Raw genomic sequence first — 22,795 nt, forward strand, 5'->3', positions numbered from 1 at the left:
GTTCTAGGCACTACATGTGTCATGGAGAACCCCTGTTCTAGGCACTACAAGAGTTATGGGGAACCCCTGTTATAGGCACTACAAGAGTTATGGGGAACCCCTGTTCTAGGCACTACAGGTGTCATGGGGAACCACTGCTATAGGAAGTGTCATTAGAAAACCATTGATTTAGGCACTACAAGTGTCGTAGGGAGGGTGTTAAATAGCAGTGACCTCCTCTGTAGATCTCAGGAGAAAGGCCACAGCATCTAAAATGATGCTTTGCCTAGAAAACTAAGCAAGACAAAGATTTTCTTTTCTAAACTCCACACACTTCATTTTGACATCTATGATTGTCATTCAACTCTGACAGACTATGAAATGTCAAACTGGTCCATATAAATCATGACAATATTGTTTGAAACTGCACGAGTTCAACTGTGGTAAGTAAAAGATAATAAAGTTATTTAATAAATATGAATACACTTTTAAAAATCCATGGGCTCTGCATCACTGTAAAATATTCTTCAAAGGTATATTTATACAACAGCAACCATAATAGAGAAAACAACTTTATAGAATGAATACAAATAAATATTAGACTGAAATGCAACCACTGTTTGCTGGAGTGATATTTTATATATTCTTACATCTGTTTGCCTTTTGAAATACACAATATTCAGTCCCATTCTTAACACTGTATCTTTTCAGTTTTACTATATGTAGAGAGGAGTGAAAATACCTTTAAGTAGCAAGGCTGATCTAAATGTTTGAACAACATCAATTTGAAATCACTGTTGGGCCATCATCCAATCTTATTGTTGAATTAGACTCTAGAGTCAGGTTCCAAGGAGACACAAAGAATTTCTGCACTGCTCTTTCCCATCCTAATTAGTATTCATGAATTGCTGAGAACTTTCCCCCTCTCTCCCCTCTCTCTGCATTTATCTCAGCAGTTGTATCATTTGATTGCTGCTTGATTTTAATCCAATACAGCACCTCTTCATAGAGCACGATGTTGCCTCTCAATAGCTATGCATTAAACTGTGGTGGACCTGAAGGCTCAGCCACCAACATTTCAGCCCTTATTGCTTTGTGTAGCTCATTTATTCTTGATTCAACATAAGAGATACCAGTTCAGACATGCACAGGTAGTGACACCAATTCTCTGACAGGATCTATAAGATAAGCTGTTCTGTTCTCGTCTGTACCACCATCAGGTGGAATGTGATGGATTTTTCCCCTCAGTGATCAAAGAAGAGTTGATTCACTAGGAGAAAGGTCTCACCAAAGTTCATGTGTCCCCATGAGGTTGTGTGTGTGTGTGTGTGTGTGTGTGTGTGTGTGTGTGTGTGTGTACACCCATGTGCACAAACTCTCTAGCTTTGATAGCTAGAATACTCAATTCCAAAGCACAAAATAGAGAACTCGTTTAGTGCCTTTTTTTTTTTTTTTTTTGCGGGGCTCTGATGAAATGCAAACCACAGCTTGCAGAAACATGGAGTTGAATGTTTTCTAGCTCTTAGTACTTACAACTCTGGATTATCTTCCTTCAAGCAAGTGATGAGCCAAGGGGATACATGCAGGTAGAACTTTTGCTGATACATGATTCCCGTTTCTTCCCAAGGCTTAGTCATATTTTTAGAACAGCAAGCTATTCCTTGGAATCAGTTAGAAGACCACAAAAAGATTATAGCTCCTAGGCCAGGCCTAATAACGATGTGCTGGCCTCATCTTCCCAGCTGGCATTTCATCTCCACCAAGGCCCTGAGCCGGGTGCTCTATTTCCTTGCATTGGAAATGAAGAAAGGGTTATAGATTTCTTTGCCCCAAAGCAATCTTCTAGAGAAGGCAATTGTTCCCTCCACATCAGTATTTTATCAGAAGCAAGACTTTAATGGAAAAATAAAAGGAAATGAATCCTGTTCTCCCAACTGCTCAGCAGGCATGTATTCCCAGTCTTTGTTTTCCCCCTATGGTGCTTCCCTGGATCTTAAAATGTGAGGTTTTCTAAGAAGAAACTTTGTGTTTAAAGAATGTCTTTTCAAAAACATGACCTCCGTTGTTCCTGTCACTTTCCTACATGCAGATAGTCTTATCAATTTTTGTCACATGCCCATCATCTTAAATGAATTTTGTTGTTGCTTTCTTTTTATAGGGAATTTATGTTGACCTTACTACCACCCTTTCCTATCCACATGGTTGAAATTTCAACACTGGGCTTCTTTCCATAGCCAAAAACCAAATAGAAAAAAAAAAACAGCCAACAGAGAGATCAAACTCATTACTGTGTTAAGTAACACTATGATAACAATTCACAGCCAGCTCTGTTAGACTATAAGGATATTTTATGTGTTCATCTGCTAAGAATTTTTAAAGCATTGCTTTTGTTTCTATAGGACAAAAGTAGTTAAGGAAAAGAGTAGTTCACACAGTTTTAAGATTTGCACATATATTCAAGTAGATTTTGAGATGCATTGCCATGATAGCAGAAGCTATCTTTTAATTTTATTTGAAATTATAATGTTGCAACTAAAATTGTTTGCTTCGTCTTAAAAAGCAGAAACTGTGTGCCACTTGTATGACTCCCCTCACATTGTAACACATGGCACTGAAGGAGTTACAAATCTTAACACACACACACACACCTTTTCCATATCACTTCCTCCACGGCACGTTAGTAAAAGGATAGAAAATGGGAAGGGCCACAGTTAAACACAGTCTTGATTTAGGGGAATATTTTTGTGTTTAGAAATCAATGCATTTATATAGATACATAAAGATGTTGAGTCAAATAGAGAGGTGAACCAGGCCATTCCAACTCTGACCATTCAAGACACAGGAAAGGATTAACGCAAACTAAGCATGTTATTTAAGACATGCTTCCTAACGAGTCTCCTTTATAAGTCACAACTGAAAATTAGCTCTGGCTCAAACATCTTTTTAAAGACACATTCTAAATCTGCTTGTATCATGTGACTAATGCTGGGGGGAGGGGAGAGCTGAGACCCTGCCTTGAAAAGAATGCGGTTAGAAACTCTGTCCTGCTACCTCCTGAGTGCCTTGAAAATGAAAATCCCTGTGTCTTCCAGATGACAGCCACCTTGTTGTGGATCCAAAATAGCTCTCTCAGCCAGAGAGCTGTCTGTCAGTAAGAGTTCTGACAGATACATACTTGGCATTCAAGAGAAGGCAAGAAATGGTCTCAGGAAAGAAGGTTTGGTAGAAGAACTGTCCTCCCTGACGAGCAAGGGGTGTTTGGAAAACATTGCCCCTCCTAGACACCACCAAGAGATCAATAGGCATTTCTGGAAATGAGAGATAATTTTGATAGAGAATGAAGCCAGGAAAATGGGCAATAAGTCCCTGTTTCCACCATTAGCTCTTATAGGCCTTTGGAAGGCCATGATTAGACAAAAATAATGCTCCAAACTGGAAGGTCCCCATTTGTTAAAGGAAGCAAATACATTTACATGCATAGGATTTTCTCTCCCTCTAGTGGTGGGGTGGAGGCCTTTGAAGTGACAGCATGTCATTACATAATACTGCTTTATGAATCTGGATGGGTTCCCACTGGAGTGCACTTTGTACAGAAAGTAGGCTGTTCTTTGTGTCCTCGCATTCTCTTTAGTGATTTCAGAAACTCGCCTAATACTCCGTGTGAGGTGGGGAACTGTCTCCTAACTACGTTGTCTAAGGGTGAGGTAGGAAGGTTCTCAGTGTTGCCTTTCTTCTACAATCCTATGAAAGGTGAAAGCACATTGCATTCACGGCAACTCTACTGACCAGAAAAACCACCCAAGAAGCTGGATGAGAAGGAAAAAGAAGAGCCATACACAGCAAAGGTGGAAAACATGGGGACTCAGAAGAGAGACCAAGGACCTCAAGAGTGATAATGCACCTGCTGTAACAGGAACTATTCAGAGATAAATTTTGAAACATTTTTCTACCTTTGTGTTCCAGCCACTTTCATTCCTTCCATTTTCATCTTTAGTTATGCAAAAATACTTCTGCTGTAGCAACTCAGATTATTCATTGGAAGTAGATAAAAAAGTAGAAAATACAGAAAAGTGACAATCATTTTTTAAATTTTATTTTTTATACGTATGTTTAAGAGAGACAGGGATGGGTAGGGCTGTGTGTAGGTGTCTGCAGAAACCAGAAGAAGGTGTCAGATCTTCTGAAGTTGCAGTTACAGACACTTGTGAGCCACTGGACCTGAGTGCTGGGAGCCAAACTCAGGGCCTCTGGAAGATCAGAAAGTGCTCTTAACCACTGAATTATGTCTGCGCCAGTTTCAACTTTATTTTTTCCAAACGGAGAGACTCTATTACATAATACCACATCTTCTTGTGAATATCAATGGAAACATCATAAATTGTAGCTGTCTAATCTTCAGGTTAGCGATCAATAGCTGAAAACCAATCAGTATGAAATATGCGGAGTACATATCTTTTCTTTCTCTATACTCAGGCATCAGTCATCAATGACTTCTGCTGGATCACTCCTCTTGGAAATCTCCAACGCAATCAAGCACCTAAGTTTGTTTGCACAGAAAATGGGTTCCTTTTCTGGCTTCTTTTACCTTACATTAGACACTCAGACACGTAAGTCAGAAACACAGAAGTTTCGCCCCCCCCCCCAACCCCCTACTTTTCATCAGGTCCCTCAATCTCACCTTACACACCTGCTGGAAATAGGTGTTTTATTTTGCCCTTCATCACTACCCCAATACAGCATCTCTTTTCTAAAAAAATCATACCCTCTCAATAACACCTACTGTCTTTTGTCAAATACACTCTCCATGCTGCTCTATTTCAAATATTTTTGAGGTGTCTACTATGAAAATACTGTGGTGAATACCAGACAAGGGTCTCTTGAAACATTAGATAGCTATTAGGTCCTATATGGAGAGTTAAAATTGGATAAAAATGATAAAAGTACAGACTATTCTAGACTAAGTTTTCAAATTAAAAAATCACCTGGAATTTCAACGGGGGATATGAAGGATTTTGTTTGATTTTGCCTTGCTGAGGATGGAACTCAGCACCTTCTACATGTTAGGCAAATGCTGTACCACTGAGCAATATCCCTAGCCCAGGATGAGTTCTGAAGTCTATAACAACAACAAAATCCATTGAGGTGTTGTTGTTTCTGTCAAGGCTTTTAAAGATAATTTTTTTTAGATGCTGGCTGAGAAAAAAAATAGTAAGTCAAAAAGCACATAAAAGTTTAATCTAGGTCTGTCTCCAAGTACCTCTGTTTAAATATAGTGCTTTTATGCCTATCTGAAAACATCTTACTTTTAAAAGCTTATTTTCTATACGTTCCTCTCCCTAAAATGTCAATCCTTAAATAACAGCCATAAAGTCTTGCTTTCTTCTTCATCTCTGATGCCTAAGAATTGGACTAGGTCTATAGCAGGCATGTGAATACGTATTGGCTGAAATAATGCACAAATTAGTGTACAAAGTGTGTGTGCTAGCAGACAGAGAAAATAAATGTGTTTAGGAATCCAGGAAGTCTCCGTGGTGATATCAGGGTCATTTGTTTCAACTCATAGGCTTAAGCCGGCTATAAAAATCCTTGGTGAGGCTTCCTGGCTTTGGCTCTCCCTCAACAAGCTGTCAAACTCACACACATGCTGTACAGCCACAAACCTCGCCAACTCCCCGCTAGGAGGAGTCACACAGAACTCAGAAACCCTCCCACTTCTCCGGTTCTCTTTCCCGCCCCTCCCCAGCAGATTTCCGGCAGCCTTTGAGTTGGGCTGCCGGGAATAGTAGTCTTCCGGTCCAAGCCTGCAACGTTGTGGCGCATTGCCAGAACTACGCTTCCCAGGGAGCCTCACGGCAGAGGGAGGCCAGATCACCTGACCCGGACTCTGGAGATGCAATGGCGGCGTCCGTGCTGCGTTTGAGCTATCCTGGAAGACGCTGGGCTTTAACGTGGATTGACGGTGGTTCCCGCCCCCGAAGTGGGACTCAGACTGGGCCCACGTCCAATTGGGCTAGGGGTCAGAGTTCAGTGACTCAGCTTTCCCTCCACAAGGCTCAGAAGCCGAGGAAAGGGTATATAATCTTCATACCTTTGCCTGTCTAATGGAAGTGCTGAACGGAGATGCTGGACCCGTAGCCCAGCCTGAGTGAGGGTTTTAGTGGGCGGGAGGGTGTGCACCTGTATAATAACATGGGCAGCTGAAGCCTAAATGAAAACACAAAACCAGGCCTGTAACCCCCACTCTCACACTTAAACTTCTGTCCTAAAGTAGACACGTTTGGACGACGTGCGAGTGTAACTCCAGCCGTCTTCGCGGACAGAAGACTGGATTCCCTAGTCTTAATAACAAGCGTGGGTCTGTGACACTCGACTCGGCTTGTATGTAGCAAACATTTAGCTTTACTACGGGCTAGCAGTAATCTAAAGATAGAAAACGCTTTTGTACGAAGCCCCAGATAGTAGAGCTTAATGTCATTAGAAGTTTTATTAGTCAGAAAACACTAGCTAGCTGTGATTTTATGATGAGCGTGTTTGTCTAAACCTAGGAGGATGAAGTCGACTGACGAAGTTTTCCCGCTGATTATGTAAAGATTTGCTTATCCTGAACAGCTGTTGGATGCTTCGGTATATGGTTTAAAGCTGCCTTAAAATACAGAAACATCAGGCAAATTTCTAATATTTTGTTGAGGTTGGCATTCTTTTATTATTTCAGTGAAGAAGAGAGGGAAAATGTTCAAAAGCATCTCATTTCTATTCTTTTCGTAAATTAGACCATTTCCTTTCTGTACAATGAAACAGCAGAAATATTTTGATTAGTAATTAGAGCATCGTGAATTTCTGAATTTCTCAGTTTATTTCCTCTTACTTGCAAGCTTTGTGTCCAAAATTTAAGGAGTTAGTCTTATTTTCTCATTCGATGTAGAACTTCATGTATTGAAATGCTTAAAGGAGAACTGGATACATGTGAATACAAACCCACATAGTATAGAAAATTGCATGGGAGAAGTGCTGGATAGGTACATATATAGATTTCATGTGGAATGGGGAATTTTAATTCCCCAGAGAACTGAGTACTGGATCCCCAGAGTAGAAGTGGTCAGATAAGAGACATTTTATAGCATTTACTAAAGATTTGCTAGCAATCAAGTATGAAGAAATGAAAGAATTTAAAATTAGACTTCAGGAACTGAATGTGACTTAGAGGGTGAAAAAATGTCTCCTCTGATGGTTTACTGTTCTCTCTCTCTTTTTTTCTTTTTACAAGTTTCAAGAATACTATGTCTTGGTGGTCTATGGTATCAGCATGTTGCTCCTTGTACCTGCATGCTGCTAATAGTGAATTCAAAATGTGGTTGATAATTTATTCTTTATCCGTTGTTTCTCTAGTAGTAGAATCCTGGCATTTGTGTTAAACCTAAATAATGATGGGAAGATAAACCTTTATATTTACTGAGTGTCTATTAGCTAATAAAGTACTCATCAATAAAATGACACATTTTAAAATGTAAGCATATTAAATTTTAGTTTAAAAACACAAATAGGATATTATTATCATTTGAAATGTAGGTTTATAAAAGTTTATCTATGGTGACAAATGTAACTTTTTAACCATTTTCTTTCTCTTTAGTGAACACAAATGGGCAGCTGTGGTAGGATTGGAAATTCATGCCCAGATTTCCTCCAACTCCAAGCTCTTCTCTGGAGCTCAGGTGTGCTTTGCAGCACCACCGAATTCTCTGGTTTCTTTTTTTGATGCATCTCTGCCTGGAACTTTACCGGTAAGGTGTTTTATATAGTCTGTTTTCGTTAGAAAATGTTTATGTCATAGTGAATATGAATAAAAAGTTCCTTATTTTAATATTTTGACTTACTCTAAGAAAGTACTTCTTAGGGAATTTTAGATTGAACATGGTGCTTTAATTGTCTCTGTAAGGACTTGTCTCTGTAATTCTGTTTCTAAATCTGAATGTGTTCATAGCATCTACTCACTCATTTCACAAGCATTTCTAAGTGTCCATCACACACCAGATACTTATAGGAATGGTCTGATACAAATGAGTAAAGATCCTTGCTTTAGGATGAGTTTAAAGATGGATAGGGCTGATATGTCTTACAAGCAAGTAGAGTACAATATGATGATTCTTGCAAAGGCAAGAGCCTGGTTTGGGGACCCAAAAGAGGAACACATAATTGAGCAAGAGGAAGTAATATTGTGAGAAATGATAATTGTCTGTTTAGTTATGGAAGGATGGTGTGTTTAAGGTGTTTGAGAAGTCAAGGAGGAGTAAACCTATACGTGGAGGGGTGGGGAGAAGTCCAAGGAAAGAACATGTATTATGTGATTTCACAGGGGAAGATCAATAGCAATTGTGGTTATTAAAAGCTAAGAAGCAGCCAGTAATGGAGCAAAGAGACAACTACAGTATAAAGAGAGCTGATTATTGGTTTGGCTACTCATTTTCACTTGATCCCAAGGAGTGACTGAGCCAGTATAACCCTCAGCAAGACTTTTAGTGTGGTATTTTTATGTAATAAGTTGCATTTTGAAGAATAAGATGGAAGGAGCGGTGTAAATATTTAAACTAACATGTGGCTCACATTCTGTTCGGGAACTTCTCTGTCAAGTTGAGTGGAGTTTCCATTTTAGGAGGATGTGTAGACAAGGTGGTGATGAGCGTGTTCTGTACTCTCAGACGTTTAAATACAAGTGAAGGCAGAGTGAACGGCACAGGCTGTTGGCAGTGTGTTGCATGTGTCTGCTTTACTCAGAGCTTTGATTGGATTAAGGCAGCATCTCAGTCCTAGAACTTTGTTGGTGTTTGTGCCTTTCGTCATGAGGAATCCCATCCATCCAAACCACACCCCTGGCCACTGCTCACGTGCTGTTGGGTCCCTCTGAAGGAAACCGGGTACAGAGACGTGTGTTGTGCACCTGTGCTCCCCTCCTGTCAGGTTCTCTTACGGTGTCCGTCTCTGGAGGAAGAGCTCTTGTTTGCTTGAGAAGAGACACCTTTGCAGCACGTGTGCCTTTTCCCTTCTCAGGTGAAAACCTGTTTTCCTTAGGTGGTGGTCGACCACCAAGAGTCTAAGGTAAACTTTTGAGTTTTGTTGTTCCTTTTTTTTTTCTCCTCAGCTGAGAATGTGGTGTCTAGCAGAGTACTTGGGGCACATTTAGAGACACATTTTTGCAGTTCGGCACATTTTCTGTAAACAGATAACAGAGTCTTCTGTTGCCCCTCAATATAGTCAAATATTAGAGACAGATCAGAGTAACTAGCAGGTGAGCATATTTGCAAAGACTTGTTATGTGCCCTAGAAAGTTCCTGCTCTGTGATGAGCAGGTCAGTAAAACTGAGTGCATTGAGAACGTCGGACACTGAGCTTGGGACAGCAGGAAAGGGCTACCCTTAGAGTTTGCATGAGCAAGGGCTTGTTTCTCTTCGTCAGAGCCAGTGGCACTCATGGCTCCAGTGGTCTCCATGACTGTTCTTCCAGCAGGGTGATCTGCCTCCTCTTCAGAAGTGTCCTTCTTTTTCTTTTTCTTTTCTTTTCTTTTTTTTTTTTTTCCGAGACAGGGTTTCTCTGTGTAGCTTTGCGCCTTTCCTGGGACTCAGTTGGTAGCCCAGGCTGGCCTCGAACTCACAGAGATCCTCCTGCCTCTGCCTCCCGAGTGCTGGGATTAAAGGCGTGCACCACCACCGCCTGGCCAAGTGTCCTTCTTTTTAAAGGATCTGTTTCAGTCTGTGAGGGAAGGATACGAAAACCCTCAGACTAAGATATCACTTAAAGCATTTCATTCCTCTCTTCTTTGCCTGTCATTCAATTTAAAATGTTATAGAACACTTCTGAGACCCATGGACACAGTGTTATATCTGATGTTTTTACTCTGCATCTGGTAACTAACAAATGAAGACCCTGAGCGATGTTCTTTGAAGACTGGAGTGGAATAGTATGTTGTTGTGTAATCAGCTCAGTCAAGTATTTGTAATTCACAATGATGCTTCCCACTTTCATGCTGTTCCCTCCTTCCTGCACCTTCACCAGCCTCATTCACTGCTGCTCCTCACATGGCTGCTGTCCTCTACCAACTCTGTGTCTTGGCTTCACATGCTCCGCTCCTCAGATCTCACTCTGTTTTACATGTTTTCCTGAGGAATCTTTTGCCCTCAAATAGAACTCCTATCTCTTGTCTATATATCAGTCTGTATTTCTGATGTATCTATTTCTACACAAATGATTCATCAATGTATTAAAATATAGCACTTACTTTATTGATCGTGTTATTCCCCCCCAAAAAAGAATAAATCAATCAGCAGAGGAAAATATCTGCTCAGAAATGGATGTTTAAGAGAAGAATGTGTACATTAGGGTGTATGTATGCCACACACACACAGACACATACATACATACATACACATACACACACACACACACACATACACACACACACACACACACACACACACCAAAGAACAAAAGTCATTGGGAAAAGAATAATTTACTTAATTGATAGTTTTGGAAAAATTGGTTAGCTGTTTAGAGAAAATATATGTAGCTTGTGCATAAAACAAAATTTGTATATATGTATTTATGTGTATATATGTATATGTGTATATACAGATACATATATATGTGACATATATAGCCTATATAATACAGCATTATATATTACATAATTTAACTTGTAAATATATGTATATATGATATAAATATACTTATATGACATGATTATATGATATATATATAAATATGTATTTACTAGTTAAATGTAAAATTAACAAAATATAGGAGGATACTCACTTGTTCTTAGGATAGGAAGATATTTTATAAGCATAAAAGTAAGAAGAAAATCTCATAAGGCAAAATTATATTGTTTTGTATCTTTTAGTCATCCAACAAGTATTTATTGACCCACTGAATCTTTTAGGAGTCTGTCCTAGGAAAACAATTTTTTTAAAAGTGGGTAAAGACTTATCTGCAGAGATGTCTACAGCAGGACTGTTTGTAATAATGTGAAATTGGAAGCAATCAGAATTTCCCCAGTGGTGTGGGAATGGTTGAGTAAATTGTGATAAATGTATATAGTAGAGTATTATGAAGCCACTATTAATGTTTATGAAGATGGTTTAGTTGCATAGGAAACTGCTAAAGATAAAATTTTCATTGAGATGAGTAGAATATGTGTGTAGATAGATCACTTAATCATCTTTTGCCTCAGTTTCTTACTTTCAAAGTGAAGGTAATATATTAGACTCATTGGATTTTTATGAGAATTAAATGAATAAACTCTTTTAAGATGCTTAGTCACTGCAAGTAATAAGTGCTTCATAAATCCAACCTATTAGTATTAATCCATATGATTGGTGACTTTCATCTTTACAAAGACTCCCTTTAAGCACAACTTTGTTGCCAGCGACAGCAAAAGTAGCTGCTACAGACAGCAGCCAGTGTCCTTACTTGCATTTTATCAGTTCAGTGTTCTGGACCACGAAAATAACCCAATGCCCCATCACCATAGATACATTGAAAAATTGTGTGAGCTGTAATAGTGTATTAGACAAAGTCATTTCTCAGAAAAATACTTCATTTGCAAAACAGAAAGCCACTATGTTTTATTTAATGTGTCCTTATAGAGATTTGCTTTGTTCAGAAAGCAGTGATGGGTCATTTCAGATAGACTAAAGTCTTTTTCTGTAGAGCACATTTGGTCTTTGTTGATTTATTTTGCCTGCTGACCATTAAAGAGATGCCTATAATTACAGAACCCTCAAGTGCCTCTAAGAGAAGTAGTGCTTTAGAATATTCCAAGAGCAGTCAGTAAACACTTACTGAGTACGTTCAAAGTGTATAGTTTTATCTCCTGATTTAGTAAAACAAGACTTCTACTGAAATTATAGTGTGTTCTTCCCTTTGTGCTTACCTTCATTCTTTCACTCAGCTGAATTTTTTTTTCTCTCTCTACCAAGTGCTAGCCCTGTACTAGCTCTGGAGAGACAGCTGTGAGCCAGGTCATCTTGACCTCATGGAACAACTAAGCACACTGATAGTACCTGCTAATACACGTGTACGTAGTAGAAATAGAGTGTGCTTGAGGAAAACATAGGATGGGCAGCCTTGACACAAGGAGTTTATAAATCGACAAAGCAGAAAGCAAATGGAATGGACAGACACGTGCTGGCTGGTTTTATGTCAACTGGACACAAGCTAGGTCATCTGAAAGGAGGGAACGTCAACTGAGGAAATGCCTCCATAAGACTGGACTGTACACAAGTCTGTAGAGCATTTTCTTAATTAGTGATTGATAGGGGAGGGCCCAGCCCATTTGGGGTGGTATTGGGCTGGTGGCCCTGGGTTCTATAAGAAAGCAGACTGAACAAGCCATGAGGAGCAAGCCAGTAAGGAGCACTCCTCCATGGCATCCTGCCTCCAGGTTCCTGCCTGGTTTGAGTTCCTGCCTTGGCTTCCCTCAATGAATTGAGCATACGTAAGTCAAATAAACCCTTACCTCCCCAAATTGCTTTTGGTCATGATGTTTTATCACAGCAATTGTAACCCTAACTAAAACAAGAGGCCAGAGGAAAAGCAGGTTATGACTAGTACTAGGGATCAGAACATGTTCCATATGCCACCAGCTGTGAATAGCACTGATGTCTGCCCTCTAACCTCTAATGCTCATTGATACCTTATGTCTGCCTTTTTTTCCAGACATTCAAGTGGCTTGGTTTGTCCATCTTTCCTCTTCCCTTCCTTCCCCAGACAAGAATCTAGCTATGGAGAGTGTGTGCCAGAGGGAGGACTTTCACATTGCTAATGTTGCAGAGGGGTGGAGGTCTGTCTCCCAGTAAGAAGGCAACAGCCTCCTGACTGCCTCCAGTGGGAGGCCACCAGTCAGCAGGCCCTGGAGAGTCACGTAGAATGGTTAATGAGCACTTGACTAACTCACTTCAAAGTGTAGCTCCACAGCCACAAACCACCAGCCAGAACATGATGGACAGAGTCCTTAATACAAGTGAAAGTTGAACAAGTTAGGAGGCAGCAGGTAATGGTAAAAGATAGAAAGGGTGAAAATAAGCTCAAACGCTTTAGTAAATATCCTAACACAGAGAATAAAAATGAGCTCTTAAAATTATGGTGACTTTGCCTGTTTCACATACACCACCACCACCACCACCACCACCACCAACAACAACAACAACAACAACAACAACAACAACAACAACAAAAACTCCAAAGGAGTTAGAAGAGAAAGTCAACAAAATCTTCCCAAAGACAAAACAGATAGTGAAGTGAGTTGAACTCAGCCTGGGTAGTTGATGGATAGAAAATAGGTGTTAGGACCCACCCTTCCACAGGGGCAACACAGTTGTGTTTCCTAGAGCCAAAGCACCTGCATCTCCAAGTAGAAAGGGCCCGCCAACCACCCATCACGGAGAATAAAAGTGGCCTCTCATGTGGGCATGCCATGCAGTTCAGGAACACTGGGACTGAAGAGAAGATCCTGAAGCAGCTAAGAGAGAGGACAAGAGAAGGGCTGGTCATGTGCAGGGGATTGGGATCAGGGAGGCAGTAGACTTCTCAGCAGTAGCACTTACATCTGGAGGAAATTGGAACAAAGTCTTAAATATTCTTAGCAGAAAATAAATCATTCCAACTAGAATTCTGCCCCGCTACTGTTTAGTCAAGTGTGTTGGTAGAATAGCGTCAGTGTTAAATGGGCAGCTTTCACTGTCCAGTCTGGATAGTGAATGAACAGTCCAGTTAGCCAGCTGTGCAGCGGGCCCTGCAGCTGGCAGATGGAACAGGAAGGTAGCTCCAGCAGAGAGGACTGGAGAAGATGGGGAGGTGCGAACAGCAGGTGTCTATAAGCTGGGCACTCTAAGGAGAATGAGCACCAAGTGTGTACAAAGAAGCAAATGAAAGGGATATCAACTATGGGAAGACAGGATGTTCTAGAAAGGAAATAAAATCATACGAAATCCCTCAGTAGAAAGCATATTTAAGAAATAATAGAAGCACTGGACCCTGATGTAACAAAATCTATGACAACTCAGATATTAGGGAGAAGGTCAAAACTAAACTCATAATTATCATAATTGGAAGTCACATTCTAAACTAAAGTGAAAGAGAGAGAGGGAGGGAGGAAGGGAGGGAGAGATAGACAGATATGCTTCAAGAACAGCCTTGGGCACTTATTAGTCCTCTTCATTTTAGACCCATGGTTAGTAGCTTGCTTTGTTTTTTGTTTCTCTTAGAGGAGGGGTGGGAGTGGACTTGCTACTGTTTCATTTACTTTATTGTTTTGTGTTTACAATTTTAATTGGGCAATAGTAAACAATTTAGAGCTCTGAAGAGACAGATTTTTGGTCATGGGGATTTTTTTCCCCCAAAGTTTCTTTTTCTTTTATACACAAGATAAAATTAAGTCACATTTCCTATATTGCTCTCCAGGTTCTGTTGGTGAAATTTCTTCCATTTTTGTTCTCAAAGGCCAAATAATTAAGACCTTTTCTTCTCTCCATCCTTACAACACTCACCCATACGCAAGCTCCGGCATGTCCTGGAGCTCCTGTTCTTGGCATAGTCAACTGACTGGGCAGCCTGGCTTCATGGACTTTCATGTTACTCTGCTTATCATGAAGGGTGAGCTCTCAGGGGTGAGCATATTCTATTTTTTTAAACAGATATAAACTAATAAAGCATGAGTAAGTCCTTATGAAATAGTTGTATGAAGTGGTGGTGGAATGTTTTCTGTTGTGTGTTTCTGAGGGAATAGCATCAGTTAATTCTGGAAATGAAGTGGGCCACATCTTGTGGCTCCAAGTTCTAAAAACAAATGCACCGTGTCATTCATTGTCACTGCTTACCAAGCCTGTCCTTCTGCCAGGTTTTAGGAGGGCTTGTCTGATGGCAAATGGCCAAGCATCCTTAGCCTTCATCGGCAGGTGATGGATTTTTCCAAAGGTCTCCTGGCACAGAGTGTTATTTAAAAATAGGAAGATAAATAGCAGAGGAGAATGCCCAAAGATCTGAAGGTGGCTGCTGCCAGGAACATGACCGGGTGTTTGGGGGTGGGGTGGGACACCGCCGCCTTTCATTAGCAGTTAAAGTAGTCAAAGTTAAGCGAGTAAAGACAAGTGGGAGGGATGCATAGACAAAGCATCTTTCAAAAGCAGACATCTTCAGAGCACGGGGGAAGGACCACTCCTCCCTCTAGACCGAGGGAAAGAAAGATGGGACTCTCCTCACAGAGGCACAAATACATCTGTAGGTTTGAGCATGTGAAGCTGAGGAAGGCCTCATCATTTTGTCCTCTTCTAGCAAACACGTTTTTGTGCCTCACACTCCTCTTGGTGGTAGTGTCTCTTGCATTCTGGGTCTGTGGGTGATGAACTAACTCTCAGTTCTTGTGTACTTCAAGCTGTTTGTGCTTCTCCCTCAGACTTGAATGATAGTGTAGAATTCCATGTTGACATTTATTTCCCCTCAGCACTTTGAAGATGCGATTCCACTCTCCTCGGGCATCTGTTACTGCTGATGAGGAGTTTGTCTCTGTAGGTAATTTGTTCTCTCTGAAAGTGTTAGCCAGGATGGTTCCAGGTGTGGATTTGTTATCATCTGTTCTCTGTGCTCAATGTGATTTTCAACTTGACTGTACCCTGGACTGTAAAGATGTCTCTAGGATGAATTCATGACAGCTCCCACCAGGGCCCATTGGTTTTTATAGGATGAACAGTTCCTGCATTAATTTCTCCACCCCCTACCGCTTAGGTACTACCAAAATCCTGCCATGCACTGGAGCCAAGGTCCAAGGTCAGGGAGTCTTCCTTCTCAAAGTTGTCTTTCACCCATGACGGGAGGTGGGTGACCTCCTCCAGGTCTACTTCCAGGTGCTGGCAGATTTTCTGACTGGACTAGGCATTTTGGCTTAAAGCTTTCATGAGGGAGCCACTTAAAATCTCTACCTTCGTGGGCTCAGAGTCTTGACTTCTGCTCCAGGGTGTTTTCAGTTGCCCACAGCTGGAGTTTTCAGCTGCGTTCACAATAATGATCTACTAACAGAGTGCTTGTTCTGTGGCAGATTAGCTTATTTTAACCTCCTAACAACCCAGTGAGGCAGTTACTATGGTTACCGAAATTAGAAGGTGAGTGGAGAAGCCAGGATTAAAAACCAGTCGTGTGGCTTCAGAGCTCATGCCCTTGTTCCAGAGCTGCCCTGACGCTTGTGGCTGTCCCGGACACTACGTGGCCTTAAACCCAGCCCCGCTTTGGCCCTGGGTGGTTCTCGCTCTTGCATGAAGCTTGACTGTTGTTTGGTAGATGTGTGCTCATGCATGTGTGTCATTTGTGAACATCAGTACATACCAATGTATGTATGTATAAATATAACGATTTCCCTGCCTCTATCCCTGTTCTCTGAGGATCTCTACCATGTCTGCTTCTGTCAAAGCTACCATCCTGACCTCTGGGTAAACATCCCTTCCTGGTTCTCAGTTAGTGACCTTAGGAGCTCAGACATTTTATCTTCTTATTTTACCTTAGTTTTAGAATTTTATGGAATTCCATCATGAATCTTCAGACTGAAAAGGTCAGTCAGCCCATTTTGCTGCTTATTGGCGGGATTACAACCAAACCAAGGACAACATTCTTTGTTTTTATTAGCGAGAGTGAAGCCTCATTCATTATTTTGACCAAGTAAAACTTCCTACTGTGGTACCGGTTGCCCTTAAATCATTAACTAATTATTGGCCTGTAGAACTATAAACAAGATCCTAGGTTATTTGCTTAGAGTTGGTTATTTCCTGTTTATCAATATCATTCCAGTTTCTCTTGTTGAAATACTCTTGATGAGAAATAGGATGAAAATTAGAAACAAAATATATTTATTTGCTAAATTATCATAGGATTTACAAGTTTATTCATCCCATAATTGTCAAAATGTTTCCAGGAATGGTAAGATTTTAGCCAAGCATCAAGTTAGTTGAAATATATGCCTGTGCAAGCCTGCATGCTCAAACACACATGTACACTCATTCATTGTGACTTCAACTGCCTGAGCCCTGGTTCATTTTCTAAGTAGGAGAAAGGAGAGAGGACACCTCCCCCTTCTGCCCCGGCAGGTAGGGATGCTCAGTGTGGCTCAGTATATAAGTTCCTCTGATAATCAGGTTGTGCCATTAATGAGATTAATTGGAAACCTGTGACCTGCTCTTGTTTTGTTTATCTGAGAGCTCTTATCTGTATGCACCGTGGAACTCCCTAGTGAACACAAGGCCTCTTTTTCCCAAAACTGGGCAAAGACAATGAAAGCCATTTTTTCATACATTTATGCAAAAATGCTCTCCTCTTTTCTCACTGTCGGACTGTCTAAAAAGCATTTGGGGCTTTCCATACAGAGGTGTTTAGAATTGGCCCTGACAACTGGAACATTGTTTAGTACATTTTATAGAATTTTTATTCACAAGAGTATATACTACTAACAATAAGGCACATGTAAAGGAGCATATGTGTTGTGATGCCCACTCTTGGGAATTTGATAACAGTGCACACAGCACACGCACGCACGCACACACAGACACACACGAAGAGAAGGTATGGAAGAATTTCCAAGCATCTAGAACTTTTTTTATGGGTCTCTTTTTAAAATATATTATGTGCTTTCCCAACTTTTAAATAGAGTATCTTGAACATAAGACAATCTTTACTTGATTGCTTAAGGTTATCAACAACATCAGTTACTGCTGGAGATATAATATAATGGTGCCTTGAAGAGCGACTGAGCTGTGCAAAGCTATCTGATCACACAGTAAATGCTAGCAATAGCCTATTCTTTTTAGATTTCACAGTACACTGTTTCTCCTTATGTTTGCAATCATTACTTCCCACTCTTCTTACTCCTCCTCCTCTTGCTCCTCCTCTCCTTCCTCCTCCCCCTCCTCCTTCTTTTAAAGCCACTGTCAATGTATTAGACTCTAGAAGCCGTTTCTTGACCGTGTTCCACTTCTGAATTCTTATTTCTGATCTCCACTAGCCAGAAAACCAGGTCATTATGATTGTTAGAGTAAATGTAAGCAAAACTCTGCATAGAGCTCTGTCCTACAAGTAAAGTATGCAGACAGTGCAGGAGCCATTCTTGAAGGTGCAGATATCATGAGACCAGAGTAGAAAGAAATGCTTAAGTCACTTGGTCTAGTCTTTCTAATGTACAGATAAAGGAAGTGCCATTGTGACTGGCCCATCCACAGTCACATAATCGCCCACTCAGGCCCAGCGTTTCTCTCAGTTTAATCATCAGCTGCTGTCAGGATTCACTGGAGGGGCAGAATTCTAATGGAGTGAATATATATTATAAAGGAGATGTATTAGAGTGGCTTGTGCAGTTGGGGCTGGGTAGTCCAGCTGTGACTGTCATACACTGGAAGGCCGAGAACCTGGTGACTGCACAGTCTACAAAGCTGGAGGCCCCAGCACTCACTGTCTGGCACTGCAGGTTCCTGCAGAGCCTTGGTCTTCAGTCCATGTTGGGAGATAGAAGCAGCTGTGTTCTGATGTCCATAAGGAATGGCGGCAGTAGCAGCAACAGGACAGATGTACTCACCAGCAAGGAGTGAAGGTGGGCAGGCAAGAGAAGCACCACTGTTCTCTCAGACCTCTTGTATGTGGGCTGCTGTGGAAGGTGCTGCTCACTACAGGGGATGCCCCTCCCAGTCAGTGCTCAGGAAACACCCTCACAAACTCACCCAGAAGAAGAGGTCACTTAGTTGATTATAGTTCCGATCATGTTGACAACCCAGCTTCCAATCTGTGGTCTTCTGTAAAGGAGTTGCAAGAACTTTGATTTATGTAAGTGGCTATTATTTTAGAGATAGATAAATCTATAAATATATATCTCAAACATGAATACCTTTAACACACACACACACACACACACACACACACACACACACACACATATATATATATTTGTATTTATATGTTTATAGATGTACTCCTGTCTGCTTATATACATACAGGGCATTGACATTGCTTGTATGTGCCAGGTATGATGACCTCTGATTAAACATGGAGAAAGAAAAGAAGTGTGTTTAGAAGAAAGGAGATCTAACCTAACTAACTACAAATCCATGCTCTGTGCATTGAGTACAGCTGTGGCTTCAGGCGGCTTGCCAGGACTCACCATTCAAATCATGACAGTAACAAAGCATTATTTTAGACTTTATAATTTGTGTTTCATTTTGGCTAATTTTCTCTATACTCTTCCAGGTTGCTGATTTTCTCTTCATTGTATCTCTTTGATAACGTGTCTGTTTTTTGTTTTTAATTTTACTGTCGTTCCCTTTTGAATATCTTGTTTTTCTAAAAATAATGTCTTCCTTTTAAAAAAATATGTTAGGATCTTTGTTTCTTCAAGAACTGTAAATCTGCTTATTTTATAGTCTGCTTTTAGTAATTCTACGGACAGCACCTAGGTGATCTTCCTGTCTTACTCTGCTTTTTTTTTTTCCTGATTCTAGCTAAGGGTCAGTGATTGCCTTATGTATTCTGTAAGTCTGGTTGATGAAGGATCATGATAGGGATCCATGAGTGATTTGCCTGAGAGTGAGTCTTTTCAGAGACCTGCTTTCTTGGCTACAGTCCGATGCTCCCACCTAAGGTGTACGTCATTTATCTTTTAGTCTGAGGGTCCTGGAGCACAGTGTTAGAGATTTTTGACCTGAGCTGTCTGAGCAGGCTATCCATCCTGAGGGCTGGCTCCCCCGCACAGAACCCGAGCTAACACTTCACGAAGGTGGACACTGCACATGGCCCTTTGGGGGCATTTTAGATGTAAACTGCAGCAGTGGCCTTCGTCATCTCATCCTTAGTGAGTCCGTCCCTGACCCCTGTGTGGGAGTGAGGTCATCTCACTCTTCTGAAGGACAGCAGAAGACAATAGGGTGGGACTGAGTGGAGCAGCAGTGAAGACGTGGAGTCCATTTTCTCCTCTGTCTTCACCCTGGGGACCTGGAGGGACCTCGTCAGCCTGTCCAGATGACTTCTGGAGCTACAGAGCAGCCCACAGGCCCCTGGTCTCAGGAGTCTGCTCTTTTCCAGCAATACCTTGTTCCTGGGCAGCAGGCTCAGCTCCCAGGCTTGGTTTTGAATAAGAAACCATGGGTATTGTCTAGGAAGGGCTTTTGTCCCATTTCCATATTCCCCCTTATTGGTTTCTTATTCTCTTATTTGTCTTTCAACAAGAAAGGGGTTCAAGAGCCCTTGTTAGAGCAGCCAGTGCCACACTTAGAACTCTGAACTGTTTCAGATAAACTTTGTCTACAAAGCACAAGAAAAGACTGTAATACTAGAAAAGGAGGTGAGGGTGTATAGGAAATAAAATATGAGCATATTACCAAAGATGCCGGGAGTACAAAGCGTAGGGATCTTTTGGTGATATAAATATGTAGTAGTTTTAAAAAATACCTAACAGTGTTCTGTGACACTATTTCTGTCTGACATCCAGGTAGCTCGCTCAGGCTTTGTTCCGGTGATTTATACAGAAGCCTGTAATAAAAATGCAGCCTGAAGTCATGCTGCTGGGCACCATTCATTTTCCATGGACAGTTCTGGAACTAAAACCTTGCAGCAGACTTGGGAAAGCACTTGGTGACTGCCATTCGGGCTTCTTACCTCAGGGTGTCCTTGTGATGCTGGGGGTGGGCAGGTTGAGCTAGCAGAGTCTCCTAGAAGATGTAGTACAGCTTTAAGGGGTAATAAAAATCCTACTCCCTCTGTCCACTGAGAACTGCAGCCAGGCAGGTGGAGAGGAACGTATCGACTTCATTTTGGTAATTACTTGATTGATACATACACTTGATAGGTAGCCAAATGGCTTCTAATACTTTCTGCCCAAGTTGACCTCGGCTTCCTCAAACTACATGCCTTCCCGTTGTAAGGAAGAGCCTGCATCTGCCAGCAGATAATCACGGGGTTGGAGTGGCCGTCTGTGCTGCTCAGCCAAAAGAGCTCCTTCCGGCTTCGTTCTGAGGCGTTAGACAAGGAACCTGTGCTGGAAATGCTCTTTCTTCACAGCCAGTCCACATGTGACCAGTTCGTTTTTCTCAAGTCACTTGTCAGACAAGTGACTCTGGGGACAGTCTAGCATAGAAAGGCCTACTATCTGGGGACAAGGGAATGGAGATTGCCTGAACTCCTGAAAAAAGTGAGCACAAGGCTATTTTTATCATCTGTGTCATATCTGGAAGGAGATGTGAGACATTTAGGGTGGGTTCTGTGGAATTAATTCTTTGTTCACACCACAAGTATGTAGTTGTGGTCTGTCTGAGGCCTCTGGAGAGGCCATCCTAGGGTGGACACTATTATGTGCCTTCAGCTCCACGTTTAGCATTGGGGAGCTGGAGAAAATCTGGCTGCCTTCTATATCATGACATCTTGGGGAATGTTTTCTCTCATCTCTTTTTACAATCTTGGCAAAGCTAAGAAGTCATTTTGCCTTGGCATCCAGAGATGGCAAACGTGGGCTGGATGATTCTGGCAGAGTTAGGTAATTGGGCTAAGCTCCTCAAAGAGCATTCTGTTCCTCATGGCAGAGAGTTCTTGCTAGTGAGCCTGATGCTTCTCAGCCTTCCACATCCAGCCACATCCTTGGAGAAAAGACTAGAGCTGGCAGGAACAATAGGTAGAAATGAAAATACACTAGTGTTTCCAGGAGCCTTATGATATTTCATTCCAAATGTTGATACTTGAATTTCCTTTCACAGGTATAGAAAGAAGCAAGAATGGTAATCAAGGGTCCTTGTCGTTCATGAATCTGTGATTGTCAAACTCTCATAGCACACCAGTGAGCACCAACCCCACTTGGTAGGTGAGGCAGCTGAGGGCTTGATGTACCTGATGACAAAGGCCGGCCAGCAACCTACCTAAAGTACGGGTGAGCACGGCCTTGCTGCCAGTCTGTGTCGCCTTCTGCAGTATTTAATTGTTCATTTCCAACAAAATGTAGTAGGGATTTTTCTTTTACAGCTTTTGTAAACCTTTAGAATCCTGTAGCCATTCATCATCACCTTTGTTTATTCATCACAGCCAGCTAGCCGCTTATTTACCTTAGTTCTTATTCCCTTCCATTATTACATCCATGCAGAGAAGTGTATGTCTGGAGCACCTCCTGGACTCTCAAGTGGCACATAGATTTTATTTGGTATTATTATACTATTCACTTCTTGACTTTTCATCATTAAACTATAAACACTTATTTATCATAGCAAATAGGATGGTGGTAGTAGATACCTACCACTCTCCTGTAATAACTTAGACCGCACAGTAATCTGAGTAATAGTTAATACTAAAATTTCAATAACAGAAACCCTAACTCTTTTCTTTCAGAAAAGCACAAATTGGAAAATTACATACATATTTACATAATGAGGCAACAGAATGATAGTATCAATGGAAAATAAGCTTGCCTATAACTTTGGGGAAAGCTGGATGCATTTTCTTTTTTAATTTTGTTTTTAATTATTATATGTGCATTTGTTTCTGTATGACAATGTGCACAAGAGTGCAGGTGCCCTGGGAGGTCAGGTGCATCAGACACCCTGGAGATGGGGTTACACATGCTTGTGAATCTCCTTACATCATTAGGAACAGAACTCAGGTCCTCTGCAAAAGCAGTCCAATGAGAAAAGATATAACTAGTAAAATAATAATTCTTAGGGGAGGGAATGGGAGAAAGCAATGGGAGTGGATTTAATCACCAAATATATAGCAAGTATGAATAGTAGATAAAATATGTTTTAAAAGAATGAATTTTCTGTTTATATTC

The 22,795-nt window shown here is 41.1% G+C and overlaps 1 protein-coding gene across 2 annotated transcripts in view; it reads left to right on the forward strand.

The window, feature by feature from the left end:
• The first annotated feature begins 5,788 nt into the window (after positions 1–5,788).
• Gatb (glutamyl-tRNA amidotransferase subunit B) overlaps positions 5,789–22,795 on the forward strand; it is a 77,227-nt gene continuing 60,220 nt past the window's right edge. Inside the window, exons 1-2 of one of the 2 annotated variants that reach the window (XM_006985329.4) lie at positions 5,789–6,050; positions 7,607–7,757. In XM_006985329.4, the coding sequence (XP_006985391.1) occupies positions 5,875–6,050; positions 7,607–7,757 (327 nt within the window). In that variant the 5' untranslated portion in view covers positions 5,789–5,874. The remainder of the gene's footprint in view (positions 6,051–7,606; positions 7,758–22,795) is intronic. The other variant, XM_042279228.1, reaches the window with a different exon arrangement.

The sequence above is a fragment of the Peromyscus maniculatus genome, chromosome 6, assembly GCF_049852395.1.
Source record: "Peromyscus maniculatus bairdii isolate BWxNUB_F1_BW_parent chromosome 6, HU_Pman_BW_mat_3.1, whole genome shotgun sequence".
NCBI lineage: Eukaryota > Metazoa > Chordata > Mammalia > Rodentia > Cricetidae > Peromyscus > Peromyscus maniculatus.